General features: G+C 45.2%; 1 protein-coding gene across 5 annotated transcripts in view; it reads right to left on the bottom strand.

Moving 5' to 3' along the window:
* PTPRF (protein tyrosine phosphatase receptor type F) overlaps nucleotides 1-23,657 on the bottom strand; it is a 196,640-nt gene that overhangs the window by 82,059 nt on the left and 90,924 nt on the right. For all 5 annotated transcript variants that reach the window (XM_044300617.1, XM_044300616.1, XM_044300619.1 and 2 more), the window contains exons 3-4: nucleotides 21,434-21,579; nucleotides 20,538-20,679 (exon numbers count right to left, since the gene is read on the bottom strand). In XM_044300617.1, coding sequence (XP_044156552.1) covers nucleotides 20,538-20,679; nucleotides 21,434-21,579 — 288 coding nt within the window. The remainder of the gene's footprint in view (nucleotides 1-20,537; nucleotides 20,680-21,433; nucleotides 21,580-23,657) is intronic.

Raw genomic sequence — 23,657 nt, 5'->3', positions numbered from 1 at the left:
CACTCGGCTGCTCACCGGCATTCTCTGCAGTACAGTAGACTGCCTCTGCCTGGCACTCGGCTGCTCACCGGCATTCTCTGCAGTATAGTAGACTGCCTCTGCTGCTCCGCGCAGGAAGAGATTCCACAAGGTAACTAGCAAAAAGTAAAATCCAACATTTTATTGCACTAAAATAAATTGTAGTGGAAACCTGTGCAGGATTGTGTGTTCTGTGCTGTACTGATATGAGGAAATATAGTGCAGGAAATGCAGATACACCACTACCCCCATCATCTGTTATTTGAGTGCCTGGATTCATGTACAGCGGAGGACCAGGACCTCGCTCCCTACTGTGATAAGTAATCTAGTGGGGCGCATTTGAGAAGGAAGCAAAAAACTTACAGCAGGAATAGGAGTATTTCCATGAGGGACGTTACAGATGAGACACTTGTGTCTCTTTAAGGGCCCTCACATAGTTCTGTGCATCCTGATTGCAGACGGTACGATATACCGCAAGACAGGGGTAAATCTAACCCCTCACAAGGCATCTTATCTACATTTTAGCATCAGTTTTTTTGGCTTTAATCTTGATTAATTTTGCTATTTCAGGTGCCTGTGCTCCTGTTGATGGGGCATAAAGCAGTGGGTTGCAGCACAGTCCAAGCACGAGACAAAAACTAATTAGACTTCTAAACTCCTAGACGCAGCGATTACCTGTCGCTCGGCTAATTCACTGTTTTCTGCACCGGTGACTTCAGGGTTTATGCACAGATGCAACGCACTGTAGCTGAGGGGCATTATTAAGTCTGACCCCCACTGCGTCCTGCAGCCCTGCGCTTAACTGCGACCATAGACTTGGTCTGAATATGACTTTTTTTCCTGCCAGTGTTAGGCGGAGAGGTAATTATTTCAGGAAAGTAGACTTTAGATTAGTGCAGGTCACTAGAGGTTGGTGCTTAATTGGTAGAACACAGATTCGCTGCCGTCTTAATTTCTTTTCGTTAAGAATTCAGAAACAAATTGGGGAACCTGCCGAACAAATTGCACATTCACGCTAATAAAAATTAAATGCCTATGCGCTCCTCCCCGGCCTCCTGCGCCGTGCTCTCCCAATCTGCAGGCTGGGGCAGGGAGTCCTGGAACGAGTGCATGTATATGTACACATATAATTCTACTCCTATCATCCACCTGCTCCCTGTCCGATGTCCACAGCTCCATCGCCAACCACTCAGCTATTGGTGAACTACAACCTCCAGCATGTGAGAGAGCAGAATCTTTCTGCTTGGCTCTTGTGCAGATTACTTTTCTGTTCGGGCGCCTGCAGTCTTTGTGCTGATTTTTACGTTATTTTCCTTTATGTGAAGTTTTTCATGGCCGGCGGTGGAGGAGATCAAGACGACTGCCAGGCTGGGAGGGGATCACATTCATTTACAGATCTGGATCCAATACCTACCCCTCCCCAGCTGCAGAGTCTGGCCCCTCCCACTTCTTAGATACAATGTTTCCTTTGTTATGATCTGATATCAATATTTACATACATGGCTTCCCCCTACTGCCCGCCTCCTATGTGATTGTTCATGTCTCTCAGGTATCGGGGTATGTGCCGTTTCCGTGGAAACCAGCAGAACCCTCTTACCCATGGTTCCGTCTGGAGCGCGCTGCCTAATGACTACGGTCTAGTAGAGCCAGAGAGAGAGGCAGAATGTACGATGGAGGCTGCGCCGTCCTCTCCCTCGTCCCCCTGTAATCCTCGCTGCCATTGTGATACAAAAACATTTCAATACACGACTGGCCGCCTCGCATTACATCACTGGGGCCCAGCTGGGGAGCGGCTAATGTCTGTAATGAGCGCGCTGTTATGTTTTATTGCAAATTGCTTTTTCAGCATTTTACAGCCCAATTCTGTATTTACAAATAAATGCAGTTGCTGGGGGACTGGCGGTACCAGGGCAAAATTAACCCATCATATACCCAGGACTGAAGCTATAACAAGAGAGAACCCCCTGCATCTAAGGGAAAAAAGCTTTCTACACCAACTCAGAAGTGGGTTCTTTACTGTAAGAGCAGTGAGACTATGGACTCTTTACTGTAAGAGCAGTGAGACTATGGACTCTTTACTGTAAGAGCAGTGAGACTATGGACTATACTGTAAGAGCAGTGAGACTATGAACTATACTGTAAGAGCGGTAGACTATGGACTCTTTACTGTAAGAGCAGTGAGACTATGGACTCTTTACTGTAAGAGCAGTGAGACTATGGACTCTTTACTGTAAGAGCAGTGAGACCTGATCAGTCCACTAATTAGGAGAGGACGCGGCGCTACCGGATCTATGCAGCCACAGTTTTCACTCCTTGGATCCTAACACTTTCTGAAATAAGCAAATTTCATTTCCAGTTCAATGAATATTCTTCCTCTTTATTGCGATGGATTTGTCTTTTTTGTGCATTTTGTGTTTAGATTAGAAAGTTGCTTTTCCTTTTGGAGAAAAAAACGATCTACATAAACTACAAAGATACATTCGCGGCTGTGTACGCCTTCACAACCACAGTCTTATAAAACCCACCGATCTGTGCACACAGCTCCTATGCAGATCTGTGTGTTTCCATAGCAACAAACCGACCTTGTGTGGCCTGATCCTGCAGCTATACTTCCTTCCATGTGTCTCCCACGTCTTGCCAACTTCCTGAATGTATATCAGCAAGAAAAAGGGGGGCGTATGACTGAAGTGGTATTTAATCTGACGCCATGCAGACACACAGATCTGCATTGGTGCTGCGGACATACAACTAAAGTATTTTTTTAATAATTTCAGATGCATTGGAGCAATAAAAACATCTGCAAAAATGAAGACAGGCGACAATGTAATAGGATAGATGCATGGTGGCTGTTTACATTCGGCTCCTTCCATACTGGGGAACGCGCTCACCGTTTGCATTTAGTTCAGTTTGGCCAGAATGTGTAGAAGAGACTCTCAGGGCTGTGACATTGGGAGAAATGCAATTAACATGCTAAAAGCTGCGCCGCCTGCACCCTCGGCTCTGTCGGTGCTGTGCAGATGGGGGACGGAGGTCTCGGTCTTTGCTTCTGACTTTTAACGTTTCCTGTAGTGATGGGAGCCATTCATGCTTGGATAAGAGCAGCAGACGCCAGACCAGCGTGCACAGGTCGCACCAGTGATTTTAATGCAGTGTGACGTGCATAAGTATGCGGTGCGCCTCCGCGGCCTTGTTATCCGATATTCTATTCCCAGGACAATCATGGATAATTTGTAGAAGAAATTAACGGGAGGGGGAGATATGTAAAAGCAAATCTGAACCCTTTAACTCAGCGGTCTCCAACCTGTGCTGCTACAGCTGCTGGGAAACTACTACTCAAGGCATGCTGGGAGTTATAGTGACACAACAGCTAGCGGTATCAGGCTGGAAATAGGCCCATTATTGATACTCTGTCAGTCCATGGACGGTTTTGCAGCTCTGTGAAATTTCTACAGTCTCCCGGTTCTCTGCCACAGTTCGCTGTAAGGCTGCTGTGAAACTACAACTCCCAGTCGTCACTGCCATGGTCTCCCTCCATATACATGGCACAGACTTTGGGTTGACAGATGGTGCATGTAGCCGGGTTACACAGGAAACATCATAGGGGAAGTGATCTAAAAGACAGACTCGTCATCTGGGCATCTTCACAGCAAACGCTGGAACCGGAGGTCATTCGCCCTGCGGCTCTCAACCACTTCTTAAAGACTCGTGAGCCGAGAAGCGAGATGAAGATCGGGAGCTGATTCTCCCCAGATGTTTCCTATAAAACAGAGTGTTTCACAGCGCTGGTGATTTAGATTGCAAGCTCCTTGGAGCTGGGCAGTGCCGCCAGTTCCAGGACTTGGTTTATGCTGCAGCCATATTGTTTTATAGAAACAAAAGCAAACATCCCATAAAGAGACGTTCAGACCCCAGGGAGTCATAAAGCGCAGCGTTATTACACACATGCAGTTTATAGCCGCTTTGTCCCCAGATCCATCTCAGAGGGTGGGACGACCGCAAAACAAACAAAATGTACTTGGCAGGAGTATGTGAACCCATCAGATTACTCAGCCAGGTCACAGGAGGCGCTCAGGAGTCAATAATTTCTGGAGATTGCAAGCTCCTTGGGTTAGCTAGACTATCCAAGAGCATCAGAAAAAACTGTTCTTCCTACAAGGTCGTTACTAGTATGGCTCATATAAAATAATCTGCTGGAAACCACAGAATGTAAGTACAACTCCCAATATCATATCTATGTGGGTAACAGAGGCAGGTAGCCCATGTGGCTACTAGAGTTTATGGAACGTGGGGATCCCTTCACCTTCCTAATGGGTCATGTAAACCTTCCTATAGTGACTGACTTATGGAATTACAACCTGAATTACCCAAAAAATTGGGGCGCTGTGTAAAATGTAAATAAAACAGAACACAATGATCTGTAAATCTCATAGAACCATATGTTCTTCACAGTAGATCCTAGAGCTCGTATCAGATGTTAAAAGTCAGAAATTTTACCTTTTTATATGGAAAATTAACTCATTTAGAACCTGATGGCAGCAAGGCATCTCAGAGAAGTTGGGACCGGGGCAACAAAAGGCTGGAAAGTGGTAAAAATAAAAAACTACTGGAGGAGCAATTTACTACTAAGTCACATGACTGGGTACAAAAAGAGCGTGTCAGAGGGGCAGAGTTTCATCCAATCTGCAGAAAACTGTGTCTACAAATTGTCGAACAATTATAAAAATGTTCCTCAACTTCATGAAGACTTTGAATATCCCACCATCTACAGGTCATAATATCATCAAAAGATCCAAAGAATCTGGAGAAATTCATGAGAGCAAGGGAGAAGGCCGATGGTCAATATTGCATGCTCGTGATCTACGGGCCCTCAGGTGGCACTCCATTCAAATCAGGCCGATTCTGTAGTGGAAATAGCTGCATGGGCTCTGGGACACTTCCAGAAATCATTGTCTGTGAACACATCTCGCTGTGCAATCCACAAATAAAAATTAAAGCTGAGATGTATCACACAAAGAAGCAGCCATATGTCCCCACAATCCAGAACCGCCACCATCTTCTCTGGGTGAAAGCTCATTTCAAATGGACTGAGGCAAAATATAAAACTGTTCCGCAGTCAGATGAGTCAAAATTTGAAATTCTTTTTGGAGATTATGGATGCCGTGTGCTGTGGACTCAAGAAGAGAGGGACCATCCAGCTTATCAGCGCACAGTTTAAAAGCCTGCATCTCTGATGGTATGGGGATGCATTAGTGCCTATGGTGAGGGCAGCTTACACACCTGGAAAGGCAATGCTGAACAGTATATAGAGGTTCTAGAACAACATCTGCTCCATCCAGATGTCTCTTTCAGGGAAGACTTTGCATATTTCAGCAAGACAATGCTCAACCACATACTGCATTCATCCCAACAACATGGCTTCTCAGAAGATGATTCCGGGGTTGAACCGGCCGCTTGCAGCTCAGACGTTTCACCAACAGAAAACATTTCCTGCATCGTGAAACAAAAACTCTGATGTGTTCTACCATCTATTGTGAACAACAGGTTTACAGACCATTGCATTCAGTTTTATTAGCATTTTACACATCGTCCCAAACTCTTTGGAATTGGGGTTTTAAAAGAAATAATGGAAAATATCAGAATGTTAATTATTATAGAATGTTTATAGACACTGAGCCCCTCACTGTCGGAGGACTACAGGCCCCAAACCCTTACGTCAGTGCTATATATACACATCAAAGCCTCTCACTCATCTAGCATCTCTACATGGGAGGTATAGGGCAGGGCACCCATGGGAGTCTCCTGTGTTGAGTCTAGGAGTGTAAGTGACAATTCTTATGTCTCCTGGTCCCAATCCATTATGTCTGAACACCTTCCATCTACTCCGGTAACTCCAGAAGTGACAATTTCTCGATGCCTCCACCTCCCAGCGGAGCGACCCCAGGCTACTGTACACACCAGCAATCAATGGTAATAACATCTACACGCTAAAACATAATTTACGAATTGTGTCTCTCTCCGTTGTGTGTAAAGACTACCATACACAAGAGAGGAACTGACACGACCTGGAAAGTCGAGGCTGGGGTGGTATTTTTGTGCAGAGAGAAAAAAAATGTAATTAAGATAAACTCCATATTGGAAGATTTCTCATCACAACAGCAATGTATGGGGCCCCGTATGCATCTACAACAGTATTTGCAGTCTATGGGGCCCAGTCCATGTCTATATCGGTACCTGCAGTCTATGGGGCCCAGTCCATGTCTATATCGGTACCTGCAGTCTATGGGGCCCAGTCCATGTCTATATCGGTACCTGCAGTCTATGGGGCCCAGTCCATGTCTATATCGGTACCTGCAGTCTATGGGGCCCAGTCCATGTCTATATCGGTACCTGCAGTCTATGGGGCCCAGTCCATGTCTATATCGGTACCTGCAGTCTATGGGGCCCAGTCCATGTCTATATCGGTACCTGCAGTCTATGGGGCCCAGTCCATGTCTATATCGGTACCTGCAGTCTATGGGGCCCAGTCCATGTCTATATCGGTACCTGCAGTCTATGGGGCCCAGTTCATGTCTATATCGGTACCTGCAGTCTATGGGGCCCAGTTCATGTCTACATGAGTATCTGCTGTCCATGGGGCCCAGTCCATGTCTACATGAGTATCAGGAGTCTATGGGGCCCCGTCCATGTTTACATCAGTATCTGCAGTCTATGGGACCCTGTCCATGTCTACATCAGTATCTGCAGTCTATGGGACCCCGTATATATGTCTGTATCTGAAAACACGCTCATCACTTACTTTCTCCTGAATTACTGCTGGAGCTCAGGCTGGGAGGAGCTGACGGTGCTAAGGCCCTATACTCCATACAGTACTTTCCCTCCGACTTGTCGGCTTCATATCCTGACATTTAAGCCAATTTAATATCTTCCTTTTCCTCTATTAAGTGTTTTTCGGTCCCTGAAGTACTAATATGGCACTGGCGGCTGGGGCTGCTCTCCTACTGCACAACCTGTCAGTCGCAGGATGAGCCATAGAGGAGCCCGATCAATACCATCGGCTCAGACAAAGCTGTTTCTTAAACGTGAGAGACGCAGGACGTGGATGGGTTTATATCCCTACTCCAAGTCCCTGTAAGTGACAGGACGGTGAAATGTCTCAGTGAGCCCGAGTACAACACTTTACTGAGGTCCTGAATCCTACACAGTTATAACCCGACTGCAGCGTGACCAGGAAGCACTGAGGACTCCACGGGATATGCACTACAATTCCACAGATTCTAGCTCTTCTTCACCATTATATATTGGCCACTAGATGTCAGCACAACAAGCAGAGCCTCCTCACAGTTCAACTGAGGGTATCTCACTTTACAGCCTGCTGGTGTGAGGTCAATACTCCCAGTGGGTGGGTTATAGTAGATAAGCAGGCTGGAGGAGGGGTATATATACATTTTATACTACACTTATTCGTTACTAGTCAACATAATACTTCTCTCCAGGATTAACAACTCGCCCTCTGCTTAGAGCGCCTGAAACAAGTATTATTGAACATATCCATATGTAAAATAGAATATTATAAAGTACTGGTACTGTGAGGATATAGAACTAGCATTTACCATCATCCAAAGGAAAGGATGAATCCCCATTCTTCCTGCCTACTGATTGTTTCCCTTTGTTCATGTGTATTTGCACCGAGTGGGAGGCACAGGCCATCAATAATGGTAGAAATAATGGTGATGGATAGGAATGGTAACCATGGAGCACTTTATAAGATGATGGAGAGTGGCCCAGCAGTGCATTCAGGATGAGGGATGCGACTCAGAACCAAGCGCCATAAACCTGATGGAACGGGCACAGTTGATGACGCTTTCAGAACGGTGGAGTTAAAACAGAGTCATGGCCGTGAAGGCTTCGCAGGCACAGAGGGCAGATGGGTGGAGGGGAGGCTCTAATCTCATCACACTGGTCTGTCTAAAGCCATCACTGGAAGTTGAGCCTCCTCCTCGAGCCGGCGGATACCGCAAGAGCTTTATACGTTCACTCAGTGCGGCAGATTTATTACTAGACAGCTTAGAACGACGCACCAAACTGACACTGTCCAATAAATCTGGTGCATCTTCAGACACTTCTCTTAACTTCATGGTTGGCTTATTTTAGATCAATACTTTTACAAAAATTCTGCATCTAAAGTGGCGCCCTTATGTCAAGCCACATCCCTATCATTCTCAGCCACACCTCCTATCATTCTCAACCACACCCTTTATCATTCTCAGCCACACCCCCTATCATTCTCAGCCACACCCCCTATCATTCTCAGCCACACCCCCTATCATTCTCAGCCACACCCCCTATCATTCTCAGCCACACCCCCTATCATTCTCAGCCACACCCCCATCATTCTCAGCCACACCTCTATCATTCTCAGCCACACCTCTATCATTCTCAGCCACACCTCTATCATTCTCAGCCACACCTCTATCATTCTCAGCCACACCTCTATCATTCTCAGCCACACCTCTATCATTCTCAGCCACACCTCTATCATTCTCAGCCACACCTCTATCATTCTAAGCCACACCTCTATCATTCTAAGCCACACCTCTATCATTCTAAGCCACACCTCTATCATTCTAAGCCACACCTCTTGGCATCTGGGCTGGATCATGGATTGAAAGGAAAGTCGTTGCACTTTATTTTTTTTTGGTACCAGAAGCAAAATAATTTTTGATGTCATGCATTTTCTCAGCTCATCTTCTCATGATGATAATGTGATGCACTGCGTCTAAATATCGAACGGTGTCATGTGACCCAGAAAATAATAGAGAAGAAAATGGAGAATTTCTAGGAGAAGCTGGTCATTTACTCACCACTTATTATGCACAGCAGCCTTGTTCCTAGGAGCTGACACTCTAACCCGCCACCTCAGGCACGTACGCTGTGTCGCAGTGGACTGGCAGCCGGAAGTTCAGGGTGACCCGGGTCAGTTATAAATTGCCACAGAGTTGAAGCAACGTTCATCAACCCCCGAGATTATTATTCAGAATTGTCAACAGCTTGCTGGAGCTGGGGATAATTAGCCATGGTGGCTAATGAAAAGCGCACCTCTCATCTCCGCACGCTCATATTCCAGGGCCGCTGGTAATTAGCGCTGACAGAATGTTTTTCCATTATATCAGTCATTCGAGTTTGAAAGAAAAGAAAAAAAAAAATATCGAAAAGTTTGTTACTTAGAATTTCACATTCGCGCTTCGTGGTGAATTCACGACCTTCGGCTCTTCAGGAAGTAAATTATAAATATATGTATATTTTAATAGAATAAAACAAACTTGAGATTATTATACGTGAAGCGTCTTTGGCTATTTTCACATCTGCGTTTTCAATTCTGCTATTGAGATCCGTCATAGGATCTCAATAGCGGAAGAAAACGCTTTTGTTTTGTCCCCATTCATTGTCAATGGGGACAAAATGGAATTGAACGAAATGGAATGCACCAGAATGGAGCTCATGACGGATTCGTCATGGCTATAGAAGACATAATACAACCGGATCTGTTCATGAAGGATGCAGGCGGTTGTATTATTGTAACGGAAGCATTTTTGCAGATCCATGACGGATACGCATTAATTAATAGCCTTAATTAATACCTGGGTTTTATATAACTTTGCTGTGTTTCCATAGAATGAATGTGGATGGGACAGAACGCCTCCACCGAAACTGCAGAATAAAACGGCAATTTACATCGTGCACCAAACCTATCAGAATAAGTCGTTGTGTGGGAGATCGTAAATTAAATGTGCATGCTTATGCCCAGATTAACCCTCCCCTATTCTGCTCTGCCTGTGTAGCTGCAGCCGCAGGGTTTATTAGTTCTGACATAACATTCATGAACCTGGAGGCTCAGGATGAACAGAGGTGGGAGGCTACCGTGGCATATGGAAAATATATGAAAGGTTATTTTAACCAGGAATTCAATATTTGAAAGTGCACCTGCAGTTTAAGTACGTCTGGCCGTTATGTGATTTGTAGTCCACATTATTCACCAGTTTTCCCCTCTGCAGGATCCATCTCTAATTGTCAGTTTTCTCTGCGCTACTGGGTATAGACTAGCTGCTAGGTCGTCTCCAGTACACAGAGAAGAGGATACTCTGCTGTCTGGAGGACGTTATACTGCAGTACTGAGCAGTGTAGTTGTGAATCCAGCACTGGGGCAAGATAGAAAACTTCAGTAGCATCTCTTTGTGTCTATGCCTCGGTCTCACTACAGCAGCTCACTCCTCCCCCTCCTATCTCCAAAGACTGTTAAAGATAGCTGTAACCAGATCCATTCACTGAGCGATAATCAGTCTTGTCTCTCAAGACACGTTTTATAAGTTAATTGAGGATGAATGATCAGTTCAGGAGGAAGGGAAAGGGTAAAAATGGCTGATAACAGGTAAAAGAGGCATTTTTCTTCTAATACAATGACAATTTCTTACAATCACTTGTACTACTCATTTACGCAAAGTTTCCTGAAAGTACAATGCTGGATAAAGCAGGATTATTATCAGTGAGTATCGAGGTGCCTGCAATTTAAGGGGTATCCTCGAACAGCAAGCAGTGTTAGTCCATATTGTCGCCTGTGGCAGCAAATCAAAGAACCCATGGTGTCCAATAGTTTAGTCTTAACGGCTGCAAGTTCTACGAGCAGGAACCAGTTGGACTGGAGCAATAATTGCGGCAATATCAGGACTGCATGCAGTTGAACTGGTGTGAACAGAGCCCAATTCCCAAACCTCCCATTGTCCTCTATGGTGATGTAAGTGGATAGAGTATGGACACAGTGTAACAAGTGTATAATAGTGCACGCTCCCATACAGATCAATAATGTACAGCACATCACATGGGTTTTTAATGAAGCGTCCCTATTGGCTTCCTCTAATCAAAAATTGTACTTTCTCATTAACTGCTTTGATTCAATAATCAGTCTCTGTCCCCATTCTTCTCGGTGGCAGTAAGAAGCTGTCACACGTCCCGGTTCAGTGTCCCCGACCCTCCCCATCTCAGAGCTCGCTGGCTGGGAGGCAGGTGGCACACACTGTGCAGGAACAGGGCTTCGAGCAAGGACATATTGCAGGCGAGCCTCCCTGCAACCATCATTTATAACTGTCAGACCTTTATCATTGACAAATCTGTTTCTTTCAGGAAGACATTCAGGATGTGGATCAAGGGGAGTAAGAGGATGCAATATTTATGGAGTCGGCATGGCGCTTTGACATTGGCTCTTCCACTGAGGTGGGGGGAAAACAGTGAGACGTACGCCACCGTGGACAGAAATATTGTGAGCGGATATGGCATTATTTAAGATTAAGAAAGCAAAGAGTAATAAGTAATGAGAGCCATTCATCACAGTGAAGCAGCAGAATCCCACGGGGGCCGCTCCGCACCCACGGCCTCCTTTATTAGTGCCAGCCTGGATCTTCCATTAAATGAAGCGTCTTCTATGAAAGCACCAAGATATGCTAAATAATTATTTGCTGCTCGTCTTCTCTGCAGCAGGAAAAAGCTCTGGACCCAGCAGTGACTGCGGCAACACAGACCCTCAATCATATGATCAGCGACTCCAGCTTGGTTACCCCATCTACTGGAGTCCATGGTAGTCTGAAATCCTTTCCGATCAGAGGTGGATTTGTGCCTCTTGCTAGGGCAGGCTCTGGCCAGAATCAGAATGGTTTCCTATGTTGGTGAACTTCAGCGTATGGAGTTGTTCTTCCTTTGATGTGCACATATTAATGAGACCATGTAAAGCTTTGACAACCATTGTATATATGTTCTTAATATTCAGAACAGAATCAGTCTCGTTCCCCCTCTGGCAGCTAAAAACACGGGGACATTTACGAACAGATATACGCCACTATATATGTGACTTTTTCTGCAGCTCACGCCAGGTCTTAAGAAGGGGACGTGGCATGGGAGTGGACGAGGGGGGCAGACAGGCCCGTCTCATTCATCATTCTCTTTAGGCGTAGAAAATGGTCTAAATCTACGTCAGCAATGGGGCTGGCGTGGATTTAGACAAGTGTCCATCTGCCTAAGCTATGCAGAGGTGCCGGCCTTTACATAACTTAGGTGGATGGACCGCCAGTGCCAGAGGGAAGAAGACCGGCGTCTAAGTCGCTGGTCTTTATAAATGTCCCCCATTGTCTCGTCTTCCCTCCACCGCAGAAGGAGTTTTCCCGGCCATACTGCCAAGTCACTGCAGAGGCTCTGCTCCTCTCCTGACAAGAAGGACAGAAAGCCATTTCTATTGGCTGCCCTGCAGTAAGCAGAGACCTGACTGTGTGAAGAGTGACTGAGCATGTGTGACCACCAGTGCTCAGCTCTTTAGATGGACACACATATTACTATATGCTATGAACACCAAAGGATGCCATATTATATGACTGCCATAGCTTTCCATTGTAGGTCAGGACCAGGACTGTTGGGGGACAAGATGTACAACCCCCACAATCATCATAAGAGTTTATTTTGGGACAAGCCCTTTAACAGTCATTATCATAATCATCCTGATCACAAGTGTCTTCTCAAATTAATCCCGTCATCCTATCTTCCTGGATAACGTCAGATGAAAGAGTCAGTAACCATGTGCTGCGATTATAAATGGCAGGTGACATTTGCGCAGGATACAAGGCGAAGTGGAGACATTGTATGAATGACACAGACTCATCTTCCAGGACGTTGCTGCTCATTCAGTTGTCTGTGTAAAGCCTGACAGGCTGTGCTTACTTAGAGACAGCTCCGAGACCTACAGGCCAGAAATGAGAGCGCACTGGAAGACGGAGCGATGGTGATAAACAGTGTGCACGACTAATGGCGTCTCAGAAAGCAAAGTGTCTTTAGCCTAGAAAAACTGAGATCTACAAATGAGGCAATGATTATCCCAACTAGATATACGGAGGGGCGACGGCGGCTAATCAGAGGAACTCCTACAAGACAGAAGTATGCAAAGTGGCTTATTAATGACTGCACAATATTTGTGACTGCTCTTCCTATTTACTGACAGAGCAAATCAGAGCCGGGAATGAGTTTTCTGATGAAGTAATGAGTGCATGCCATGAGGGCAATCTGATTAAATTGGAAAGTTTCAGAGAAAAAAATGATTATTATTTTTCTCTCTCCCTTGTAGGCAAATACAGGATTTGTTAAAGTAAAAATCGCTGGAACGTTTGAAGCATTGTTCCTCCCGCAGATGGGTCCTATGCATTATAAGCAGCACAATCTCTAATGCCTCGTAGCTACAGAATGGAAAACGTGTATCCGATTCATCTTATTTACTATTATTATGATTAATAATGTAGAAGACACAAACAATGGGCAGAACAATGTGCGACGCGGCGTGTGCAGGATCCGCTCCTCGTCGCCGTCCTGTAATAAACAAGAACTAAACATGGAATTAACAGAAGCGCAATGCTTCCTCACTACGGGGGAAAATCCAACTGATGGTACTACATAGGAGCAGTATTATAGTAGTTATATTCTTGTGCATAGGAGGCAGTATTATAGTAGTTATATTCTTGTGCATAGGAGGCAGTATTATAGTAGTTATATTCCTGTACATAGGAGCAGTATTATAGTAGTTATATTCTTGTGCATAGGAGGCAGTATTATAGTAGTTATATTCTTGTACATAGGAGCAGTATTATAGTAGTTATATTCTTGTACATAGGAGCAGTATTATAGTAGTTATATTCTTGTACATAGAAGCAGTATTACAGTAGTTATATTCTTGTACATAGGAGGCAGTATTATAGTAGTTATATTCTTGTACATAGGAGCAGTATTATAGTAGTTATATTCTTGTACATAGGAGCAGTATTATAGTAGTTATTTTCTTGTACATAGGAGGCAGTATTATAGCAGTTATATTCTTGTGCATAGGAGCAGTATTATAGTAGTTATATTCTTGTGCATAGGAGGCAGTATTATAGTAGTTATATTCTTGTGCATAGGAGTAGTATTATAGTAGTTATATTCTTGTGCATAGGAGTAGTATTATAGTAGTTATATTCTTGTGCATAGGAGCAGTATTATAGTAGTTATATTCTTGTGCATAGGAGGCAGTATTATAGTAGTTATATTCTTGTACATAGAAGCAGTATTATAGTAGTTATATTCTTGTACATAGGAGGCAGTATTATAGTAGTTATATTCTTGTACATAGGAGCAGTATTATAGTAGTTATATTCTTGTACATAGGAACAGTATTATAGTAGTTATTTTCTTGTACATAGGAGGCAGTATTATAGTAGTTATATTCTTGTGCATAGGAGGCAGTATTATAGTAGTTATATTCTTGTACATAGGAGCAGTATTATAGTAGTTATATTCTTCTACATAGAAGCAGTATTATAGTAGTTATATTCTTGTACATAGGAGCAGTATTATAGTAGTTATATTCTTGTACATAGGAGCAGGATTATAGTAGTTATATTCCTCTACATAGGAGGCAGTATTATAGTAGTTATATTCTTGTACATAGGGAGCAGTATTATAGTAGTTATATTCTAGTACATAGGAGGCAGTATTATAGTAGTTATATTCTTGTACATAGGAGGCAGTATTATAGTAGTTATATTATTGTACATAGGAGCAGTATTATAGCAGTTATATTCTTGTACATAGGAGGCAGTATTATAGTAGTTATATTCTTGTACATAGGAGGCAGTATTATAGTAGTTATATTATTGTACATAGGAGCAGTATTATAGCAGTTATATTCTTGTACATAGGAGGCAGTATTATAGTAGTTATATTCTAGTACATAGGAGGCAGTATTATAGTAGTTATATTCTTGTACATAGGAGGCAGTATTATAGTAGTTATATTCTTGTACATAGGGAGCAGTATTATCAATTTTATAATGAGCAAAACTTTTGCAGTTACCAAGTTGCTGCACCTTGGATCATTTATCGTGATCTGTATGACATCTGCTGGTTTAATAGCACCTTAAGAGAAGATGAAATCTGTGTCCCCTCTGGTGTAATGAGAGGGGCTCTTGGAATAAAAAATTACAAACCTATTTCTTAAAATGCCTTCACCATGTAATTTCCTATATCAGTCATATTCCTTCCATTTGTGATGAAATTGCTTTTTAAATGGTCCTGTCATGGCCTTCTCTATAGAAGAGCTTTACAGAACCAGTTATGAGGCCCCTTGGCTCTCCTCCAGATGATGCCCAGATCTGCTAGACTGGCATATGCTGTATGTCGAGGGCAGATGTCAGGCTATGAGAGGAACTCCAGCTCAGCACGCCAGGGGTTGTTATTCCTCCCTGATGAGACTCTGCCCTTCACTAACGTGCGCAGTAGATCACGTCTCAGCCCAGCGTATCCGCCTGCCACGCTGCTCAATAAGACATTTACGTCCACGCGCCCAAAGTACTGCTCAGCTGCCCATCCTGGGAATTTGTGTCACTTCACTTATTCTAAACCTTTCTCGTCGTTTATGCCCCTCCACCCCCTGTCAGGCATGCAAACAGAATCTGTTACTCCGCTGCTTCAGGTCATAATTGAAAAAGACAGAAAATGCTCAATATGACTCATGCATAATTCAGCTTATCAGCTGCCCAGGAGGAAAGGAAGGAGAAAGGAACAGAGGTGTTTCTGCCGCCTCCCCTCCCTTTCTCGCTCTCCTTCCATCAATGAGAGAAGTAATTTTCAATTACTCAAAAAGTGCACATAAGATCCTTCTTCCCGATGCAGCTGTGGAAGAGAATGAAGCTCAGAAAGTGACAGGAGTAAAAGGCAGGAGACGGTGCAAAGGAGCGTTTCATGGTTTTTGTATGGAGGATGGCAAGGAGTGAACGATGCACGTGTGGTCACGTTTTATGTGTGCACTATTTCCCATAGCAATAAAGTGTAGTACATTCTAGGTAAAAAAAACAACCAGAAAGAGAGAGAGAAGCTGTAAATCCCCTCTATTTTATATGTAAAAGAACTGGACAATCGCGATATTGCGTAAAGCCGGTCTAGCAGAACTTCAGGGTCTTGTTGCAGCCATAGCTGGGGTGGGCACTGGGCATACTCATGTCTCTTTCAATTATCATTATTTATTTGTCCATAAAACACCTTAAAAAAAGGCCAACTTTTGTTATGTTACAGGCAGTTTTGGTGGGATGTTTTTGGCTTTTTTTATAACTTTTTTTCTTACAGCCAGTGAGGGAGATACATTTAGACTGGCATTTCAAATGCCAAAGCCCCTCAGAAGACACAGGGGAACTGCATGCGGCAAGTTCAGTCTCTTAAGAGAGACTTACCATAAGAGCTGTGAATCTGTGGGAGAGTCACCCCAGGACGTGGGCACAGCAGCAATGGGGGACGGGTTTAAAAAAGCCGCTGGCATCGGCTCCCTGCTTCATCATTCCTGCCGGCTCTCCCCACCCGCTTGTCTGTGCAGTCAGCCTTGGCTCCGCCTCCTCCACAGACCAGAGCAACCGATGTCCTGCTGCTGCTACGAACAAGCTAAGTATGTGGTGTGTTTATGTTTTTTTACTTTCTGTGAGGGGCACATAACATGACATATTACTGGGGGCACAGCTGGGCATATTACTTGGGGCACATAACAGGGCATATTACTGGGGGCGCAGCTGGGCATATTACTTGGGGCACATAACAGGGCATATTACTGGGGGCGCAGCTGGGCATATTACTTGGGGCACATAAGGCATATTACTGAGGGCGCAGCTGGGCATATTACTTGGGGCACATAACATGGCATATTACTGGGGGCGCAGCTGGGCATATTACTTGGAGCACATAACAGGGCATATTACTGGGGGCGCAGATGGGCATATTACTTGGGGCACATAACATGACATATTACTGGGGGCACAGCTGGGCATATTACTTGGGGAACATAACAGGGCATATTACTGGGGGCGCAGCTGGGCATATTACTTGGGGCACATAACAGGGCAAATTACTGGGGGTGCAGCTGGGCATATTACTTGGGGCACATAAGGCATATTACTGAGGGCGCAGCTGGGCATATTACTTGGGGCACATAACATGGCATATTACTGGGGGCGCAGCTGGGCATATTACTTGGAGCACATAACAGGGCATATTACTGGGGGCGCAGATGGGCATATTACTTGGGGCACATAACAAGGCATATTACTTGGGGCACATAACATGGCATATTACTGGGGGCGCAGCTGGGCATATTACTTGGAGCACATAACAGGGCATATTACTGGGGACGCAGCTGGGCATATTACTTGGGGCACATAACATGGCATATTACTGGGGGCGCAGCTGGGCATATTACTTGGGGCACATAACATGGCATATAACTGGGGGCACATAACATGGCATATTACTGGGGGCACAGCTGGGCATAATTCTGGGAGGGGGCACAATATGGGCATAAATACTGTTCGGCGGCATATTTACTATGTGGGGGCATTAAGAGGACTGGTTGGGATTAGGTGCATAGTTATGTTTTGGGCAGAGTTAGAGGCGTGGCCTAGTGCTGAAAAAATTTGCAGCGCGATGTGTCCCTCTTTGTTTAGAAAGTTGGGAGGTATGATATAGTAACTAGGATGTTGCAGGCCGTATATATAATGCACACAGGATAATCCGATCACATAACGCAATCCCTGGGAGATTGGAATCTAAAGAGCAAGATAATGCTATAAGCATGAATACTGCAGCTCCGTGAGGAGGCGAGGGCTCCCGGTGACTCTACAATATGTCTGCGAGGAGGCAAGGGCTCCCGGTCACTCTACAATATGTCCGTGAGGAGGCGAGGGCTCCCAGTGACTCTACAATATGTCTGCGAGGAGGCAAGGGCTCCCGGTGACTCTACAATATGTCAGTGAGGAGGCGAGGGCTCCTGGTCACTCTACAATATGTCCGCGAGGAGGCGAGGGCTCCCGGTGACTCTACAATATGTCCGCGAGGAGGCGAGGGCTCCCGGTGACTCTACAATATGTCCGCGAGGAGGCGAGGGCTCCCGGTGACTCTACAATATGTCTGTGAAGAGGCGAGGGCTCCCGGTGACTCTACAATATGTCTGTGAAGAGGCAAGGGCTCCCGGTGACTCTACAATATGTCTGCGAGGAGGCAAGGGCTCCCGGTGACTCTACAATATGTCCGCGAGGAGGCAAGGGCTCCCGGTGACTCTACAATATGTCTGTGAAGAGGCAAGGGCTCCCGGTGACTCTACAATATGTCTGCGAGGAGGCAAGGGCTCCCGGTGACCCTACAATATGTCTGCGAAGAGGCGAGGGATCACGGTGACTCTACAATATGAAGAGAGATAACACAGGAGACCCAGCAATAGAAAGCCAACCCACAATGGAGGCTGTTATATATAACGCCTTTGAGTACAGATTTTCTTCAGCCAGGTTATTGCGAGGTAGATGTTACACCGGTTTCATTGTGTGTGGCCTAACATAGTAGATTTACAAGACTTTAAAAGGTAAAAAAAACTCAAATATTTCAGCTTCTCAGAACCACAGGGAGTCTCAATGGCCTCCTCCACAAAGCAGCCCTTCAGTCTAGTCTATACATGACTTAATTGACTTTGGGTCAATCAGGCCTTCACCAGGTTTCTAAGCGTCATGCCAATGCTATGATACAAGAGGAGCTCTCAAGGTTTGGGTTTATTTTTGGGATGTAAAGGGTTACTGTCTCCAGAATATGGAGGGGGGATAAGTGCACGGGTAGGTGATGGGGCAGGAAGCAACTGTGGGATCAATGGGAGGATTGCAGATCTGTCTACTGACCTCAGAGAGAAGCAGCGATCTGTCACACGTCAGAGCCTGAGCGCACAATGACGCAGTCGATCCAATAGGTCATTTCTGGGCTGCTGCAGAATGATCACAGGGAAGAGACCTAGCATGTTCGGACCTTCCGAGAAAACCTGCTGGTCTTAAGATGGAGGAGCAATGACTGCAGACTGCTTGGCCAGTGAGCACAGGGTTCATCACATGAACCAATTGTATTTTCATTGCATCAAGCACTGAACCCACATTTTGCAGTTGGCAGATATACTTAACCATGGAATAAGCCACCGAAACCACGACAGCACGTATGTGAACTCTAAGGCCTCTTCCAGAAGGCCGTCCTGGATTTGCTCCGGATGCGTCCCAGGTGCACTGCAGGAAACCCGCGCGAGTGCGCACACAATTTCAGTCACTTTTGACTGCGATTGTGTTCCGTTGTTCATTTTTTATCGCGCAGGTGCAATGCATTTTGCACAAGCGTGATAAAACACTGAATGTGGTACCCAGACCCGAACTTCTTCACTGAAGTTCGGGTTTGGGTAGATAATGGAAAATAATAGCATTCTTAATACAGAATGCTTACTAAAATGTGGCTTGAGGCGTTAAAAAAAATAAAAAATAAAATACTCACCTCATCCTCTTGATCGAGCAGCCACGCTCTCTCCACGTGGTGACGTCAGTGCAGGTCCTGCTGAATGAAAATAGATCCTTCTATCTTCATTCAGCAGGACTTGCGCTGACGTCACCACGTGGTGAGCGCAATTACATCATTAAAGGTCCTTTTGCAGGTCCTGAAAGAAGACGATGCCAGCTGCGCGATCAAGTGGATGAGGCGAGTTATTTATTATTATTTTTTTTAACCCCTCAAACCACATTATACCTTGCATTATGTATTAAGAATGCTGTTATTTTCCCTATTAACCATGTTATAAGGGAAAATAATACCGTGACTTTACTTTAATGGGGTCCGGGGTTGCTCATCCCCATTATCTCCTCGCAACCATGCGTGAAAATAGCATTGCATCCACACTTGCTTGCAGATGTTTGCGATTTTTACGCAGTCCCATTCATTTCTATGGGGCCTGTGTTACATGAAAAACCGCAGAATATAGAACATGCTGCGATTTTCACGCAAGGCACAAGTGATGCATGAAAATCACCGGTCATCTGCACAGCCCCATTGAAGTGAATGGGTCCGGAATCAGTGCGGGTGCAATGCGTTCACCTCACGCATTGCACCCGCGCAGAATTCTCCCCCGTGTGAAAGGGGCCTAACAGGACACAGTTGCATCAAAGTACATGCGACCTGAACACATATAATCGACGCAGTTTAGAAGTTTGCTGCCCGGAAATTGAACCATGGAGATCGTTGAATCCAGAGTGTGTCGGTTTGTACCAATGCGGTTTGCTGCAGATTGTTGAATCCAGAGCGTGTCGGTTTGTACTGCAGATTGTCATAGCAGAGTTGATCATTTTTACTTTAGAGGGGTGAAATCCTTAGTGATATCTGCTGCAGATCCGCAGAAAAATCTGCATTTTAAATGCTGATTTTTGGGTGGATTTGCTGTTATTTGCTAGTGGCTTTGTATTAGACTTTATTACTTAGCTATTGCTACCCTAAGGCTCTGTTCACATTAGCAGTGAAGCACTCTACTCGTGTGCATGAGGCCTAAGTGGAAGCCATGCACTAGTGTGAACAGGGCTCTCACTTCGTATGGTAAATTTCACTATAAATCAAGTGCGGGCAGCTGCGTCCTACCTTCCAGAACAGTCAGTTTGGCGTTGCTGTTGATTTCTCCCATGCTGTTGGTTGCTGTGCACTCGTATATCGCTTCATCCCTGTGAACCCGCAGGGGTTGTATTCGAAGAACAGACCCAGATCCATCGTCAAACTCTATAACCTAAAGAACAGAAGAGTCGACATTAGGCGGCTGCAAACCCTGCACTGGATGACATCGACTTGTTACGTACATAACCGTTTATAATATGGAAGCCTTGAGATGGAAGAAGCGGCATCACCTCTTATAAACCCCCTGTGGCAGTAAATGTTTTCTCTAACACAACAGAGCCCTGCCCAGGGCTAATTAAGCTTAGATCTTCTATATATTTTACATATAACGGGGCATCTCCTGGGAGCAGCAGGGACATTGTGTGAATCAGCTCCAATGCTGCTACAGCGTCGATATTCCCAGAACTAGTCCCTTTAACTAAACCTCCTGTAGCATGGAGGAGTGCAGTGAAAAAACTGTCGATTTAGGTGGAGGCACAGACTGCAAAGAGACAAATGAGACAAAGCCGGGAGGCAGGCAGCACATCTGATACAAAGGAACTAATTCCTCTCCTCGTTTCAGCGCGATCTTTCCTTTTATTCCATAATACCGGCTGATAAAATGATTTCAATTTCACCCATTAAATCTCTGCCTGGAACACAGAGAACAATTCTCATTTTATATGAAGAGAACCCATTTGCTTATCAGTGACACAGAGAGAGGAGAGTGACCCGTCATTATTGCCAGGGATGACAGCCGCGGGTGTGGAGAACGTGGTTACAGAAGGGAGGACATTACATGGCGGAGCTCTGGAGGGACGTTCTGTTTCACCGTATCAGGGCTCGCTGACGTGGGGCTGACCCTGGCGTCCAGTGGGGACACTTACCTCGAAGCGCTGTGAGCTGACTTTTTTCCCTTTTTTCATCCAGGTGATTCTTGGCTTTGGATCCCCTGTGGCCTGGCAGACGAAGGAGGAGACGCCACCTGATATTCCAATCTGGTCATCCGGCTTCCGGATAAAGACTGGCTCACCTGCAGAGGAAGAAGACGTGAAGCATTAGGCATAGTTCCCCAGATCTAACCAGCGCCCGGGTCTGCGGACGCCTGCGCTGCAATGAACACAGATACGAATGTGCTGTCACCTACTGCAAATGTGAGAGATCGCAAGACATAGACACAAGCTGACATATAGGAAAAACAGGACACGCGGTCACGGGTAGAAATGTCAGCATATCAAGGTCCCAACACTACTGTACCACACGACGAGTGCAAGCTACTGATCTGCCTCATCCACCAATTATACTGGGCAGAAAAGTCCCTTCCATGATTACAATCTCACATCACAACATCCATCTATAGTCCACAGATAGCACAAAACTTCTTATAAAAGTACCGAAATCCTCGCTCCTTCCTCTATAAGCGGTTTACATTCCCTCCTTATTTCACTTTCCTCTTCTGTAAATACCACACTCTGCTCCTCTCTTCTGACCTCCCCTCCTCGCCTGACCTAACCCCCTCGTCTGACCTCCCCATCGCGTCTCACCTCCTCTCACACCTCCTACTATGGTCCCTTAACAAAACATAAAATCATCTGCCGTCCAATTCATTTGGTGCTTTATAAGCTTATAATTAATAATGAGCACAAGTAACTTCGCCTTTTATTACTAACAGATACTTTTCACGTACAGCCCCTCTGCATTAGACAGAATCTCCCCCCACCACCAAATACATATTTATACTGATGCCCTCTGCTGTTGATTTGGCGGCAGTGCAAGATACATGACAACAATTGGTGACAAAAACAATGTGGGGGTCGTTTTATGGGGTGCAGGGCTTACCATGGGTGCAGTGCTGCTGGTGCACAGGGACTGTCATGTTAAACACAGCTTTCTACCATGTATTCGATTTTAAGAAAGTCATGAATTCTAGGACTCATAAGTTCTGGTTAGATATAAGGGGGTGCTCAGCTATCCAAGAGCTAGAGGTCCATATAATGTCCATGCACAGCGGCAGTTCCTATGCCGCATCAATCCCTGGTGCATGGTGTCGGCAGATGGATTATAGCACAAAGCATCTAATGAACTCAAAGACAAGAATCTCAATTCATGAAAAATCCTCCATCGTTCTGTGCATGCAGCTCCTGTGCAGGCCTATGTGCCTAGGTATAGGAGAGGCATACACAGAGCGGCCATACCGTCTTAATTTTGGATGCAGTGAGATCTTGCAGCACTCATAACAAGCAACTATTTAATTATATGTTTATAACTGACGGGGGAGAATCTCGCCAACTATAAACCTATGTAAAATGCCTCAGAAGATCCAGGATCTTGGATTTGATGTTCAGAAAAAAAAATCCTAGTTTTGGCATAAGTGTTTTCTTTGTGATAATTAGACTTTGTGATAATTAGACTCTACGGAACGATCATCTACAAAACCAAAACTGCAAGAAAAATAAAAAAAGTTGATTTCCATCAGAAGGAATACACTCCTAAAGGAAACTTCTAGAGGTCACAAAAAGTGAGACTGCCGACCCAGAGACTGGTCCCATAGGAGGCGTCTCTTCTACTACCACTATCTGATCTTCTGGGTGGATGGAGCTTGGTTGCCACATACTGTAAATGGGTGATGACGGGAAGTATGTGCCATAAACAGCCGGGAGCCACTACAATGGAGGAATTGTACTGTAACGCTGGCGTTCTTTCTGGTGTCTGTCCACATGACGCAGATATCAACCAGGGATTACAGAGGGATCGGTGAAATGACAGGACCATAAATGAAGTGAGGAAAGTCACCAGATATGGTGACAGGGGAGAGGAAGAGGGGGATGACTCCATGCTATCTGGTGTCCTGAGCGCTGTCCCGGCTTGTCATGCTCACGCACCAGGTGGCGGCACAGTTAATGGCTGAGAGAAGATTCTGTCTGTCAATATCACTGGAAATGTATCAATGGAAATCTCTCAGGCTGTGATAAAAGTATTGATCTGGTTCTGGAGGGGCAGGAGGATTCTACGGGACTCCTAATCTGCTCTGAGCTCCCGCCTGGACAGCTATAATGGGGTCTTGTATGGGCAGGGGGGGCTCGTAAGGAACGATCTGACAGTCTGGCAACA

Source organism: Bufo gargarizans, chromosome 7 (genome assembly GCF_014858855.1).
Source record: "Bufo gargarizans isolate SCDJY-AF-19 chromosome 7, ASM1485885v1, whole genome shotgun sequence".
NCBI classification, from domain to species: domain Eukaryota; kingdom Metazoa; phylum Chordata; class Amphibia; order Anura; family Bufonidae; genus Bufo; species Bufo gargarizans.
This window is presented reverse-complemented; position numbering and strand designations above follow the sequence as displayed.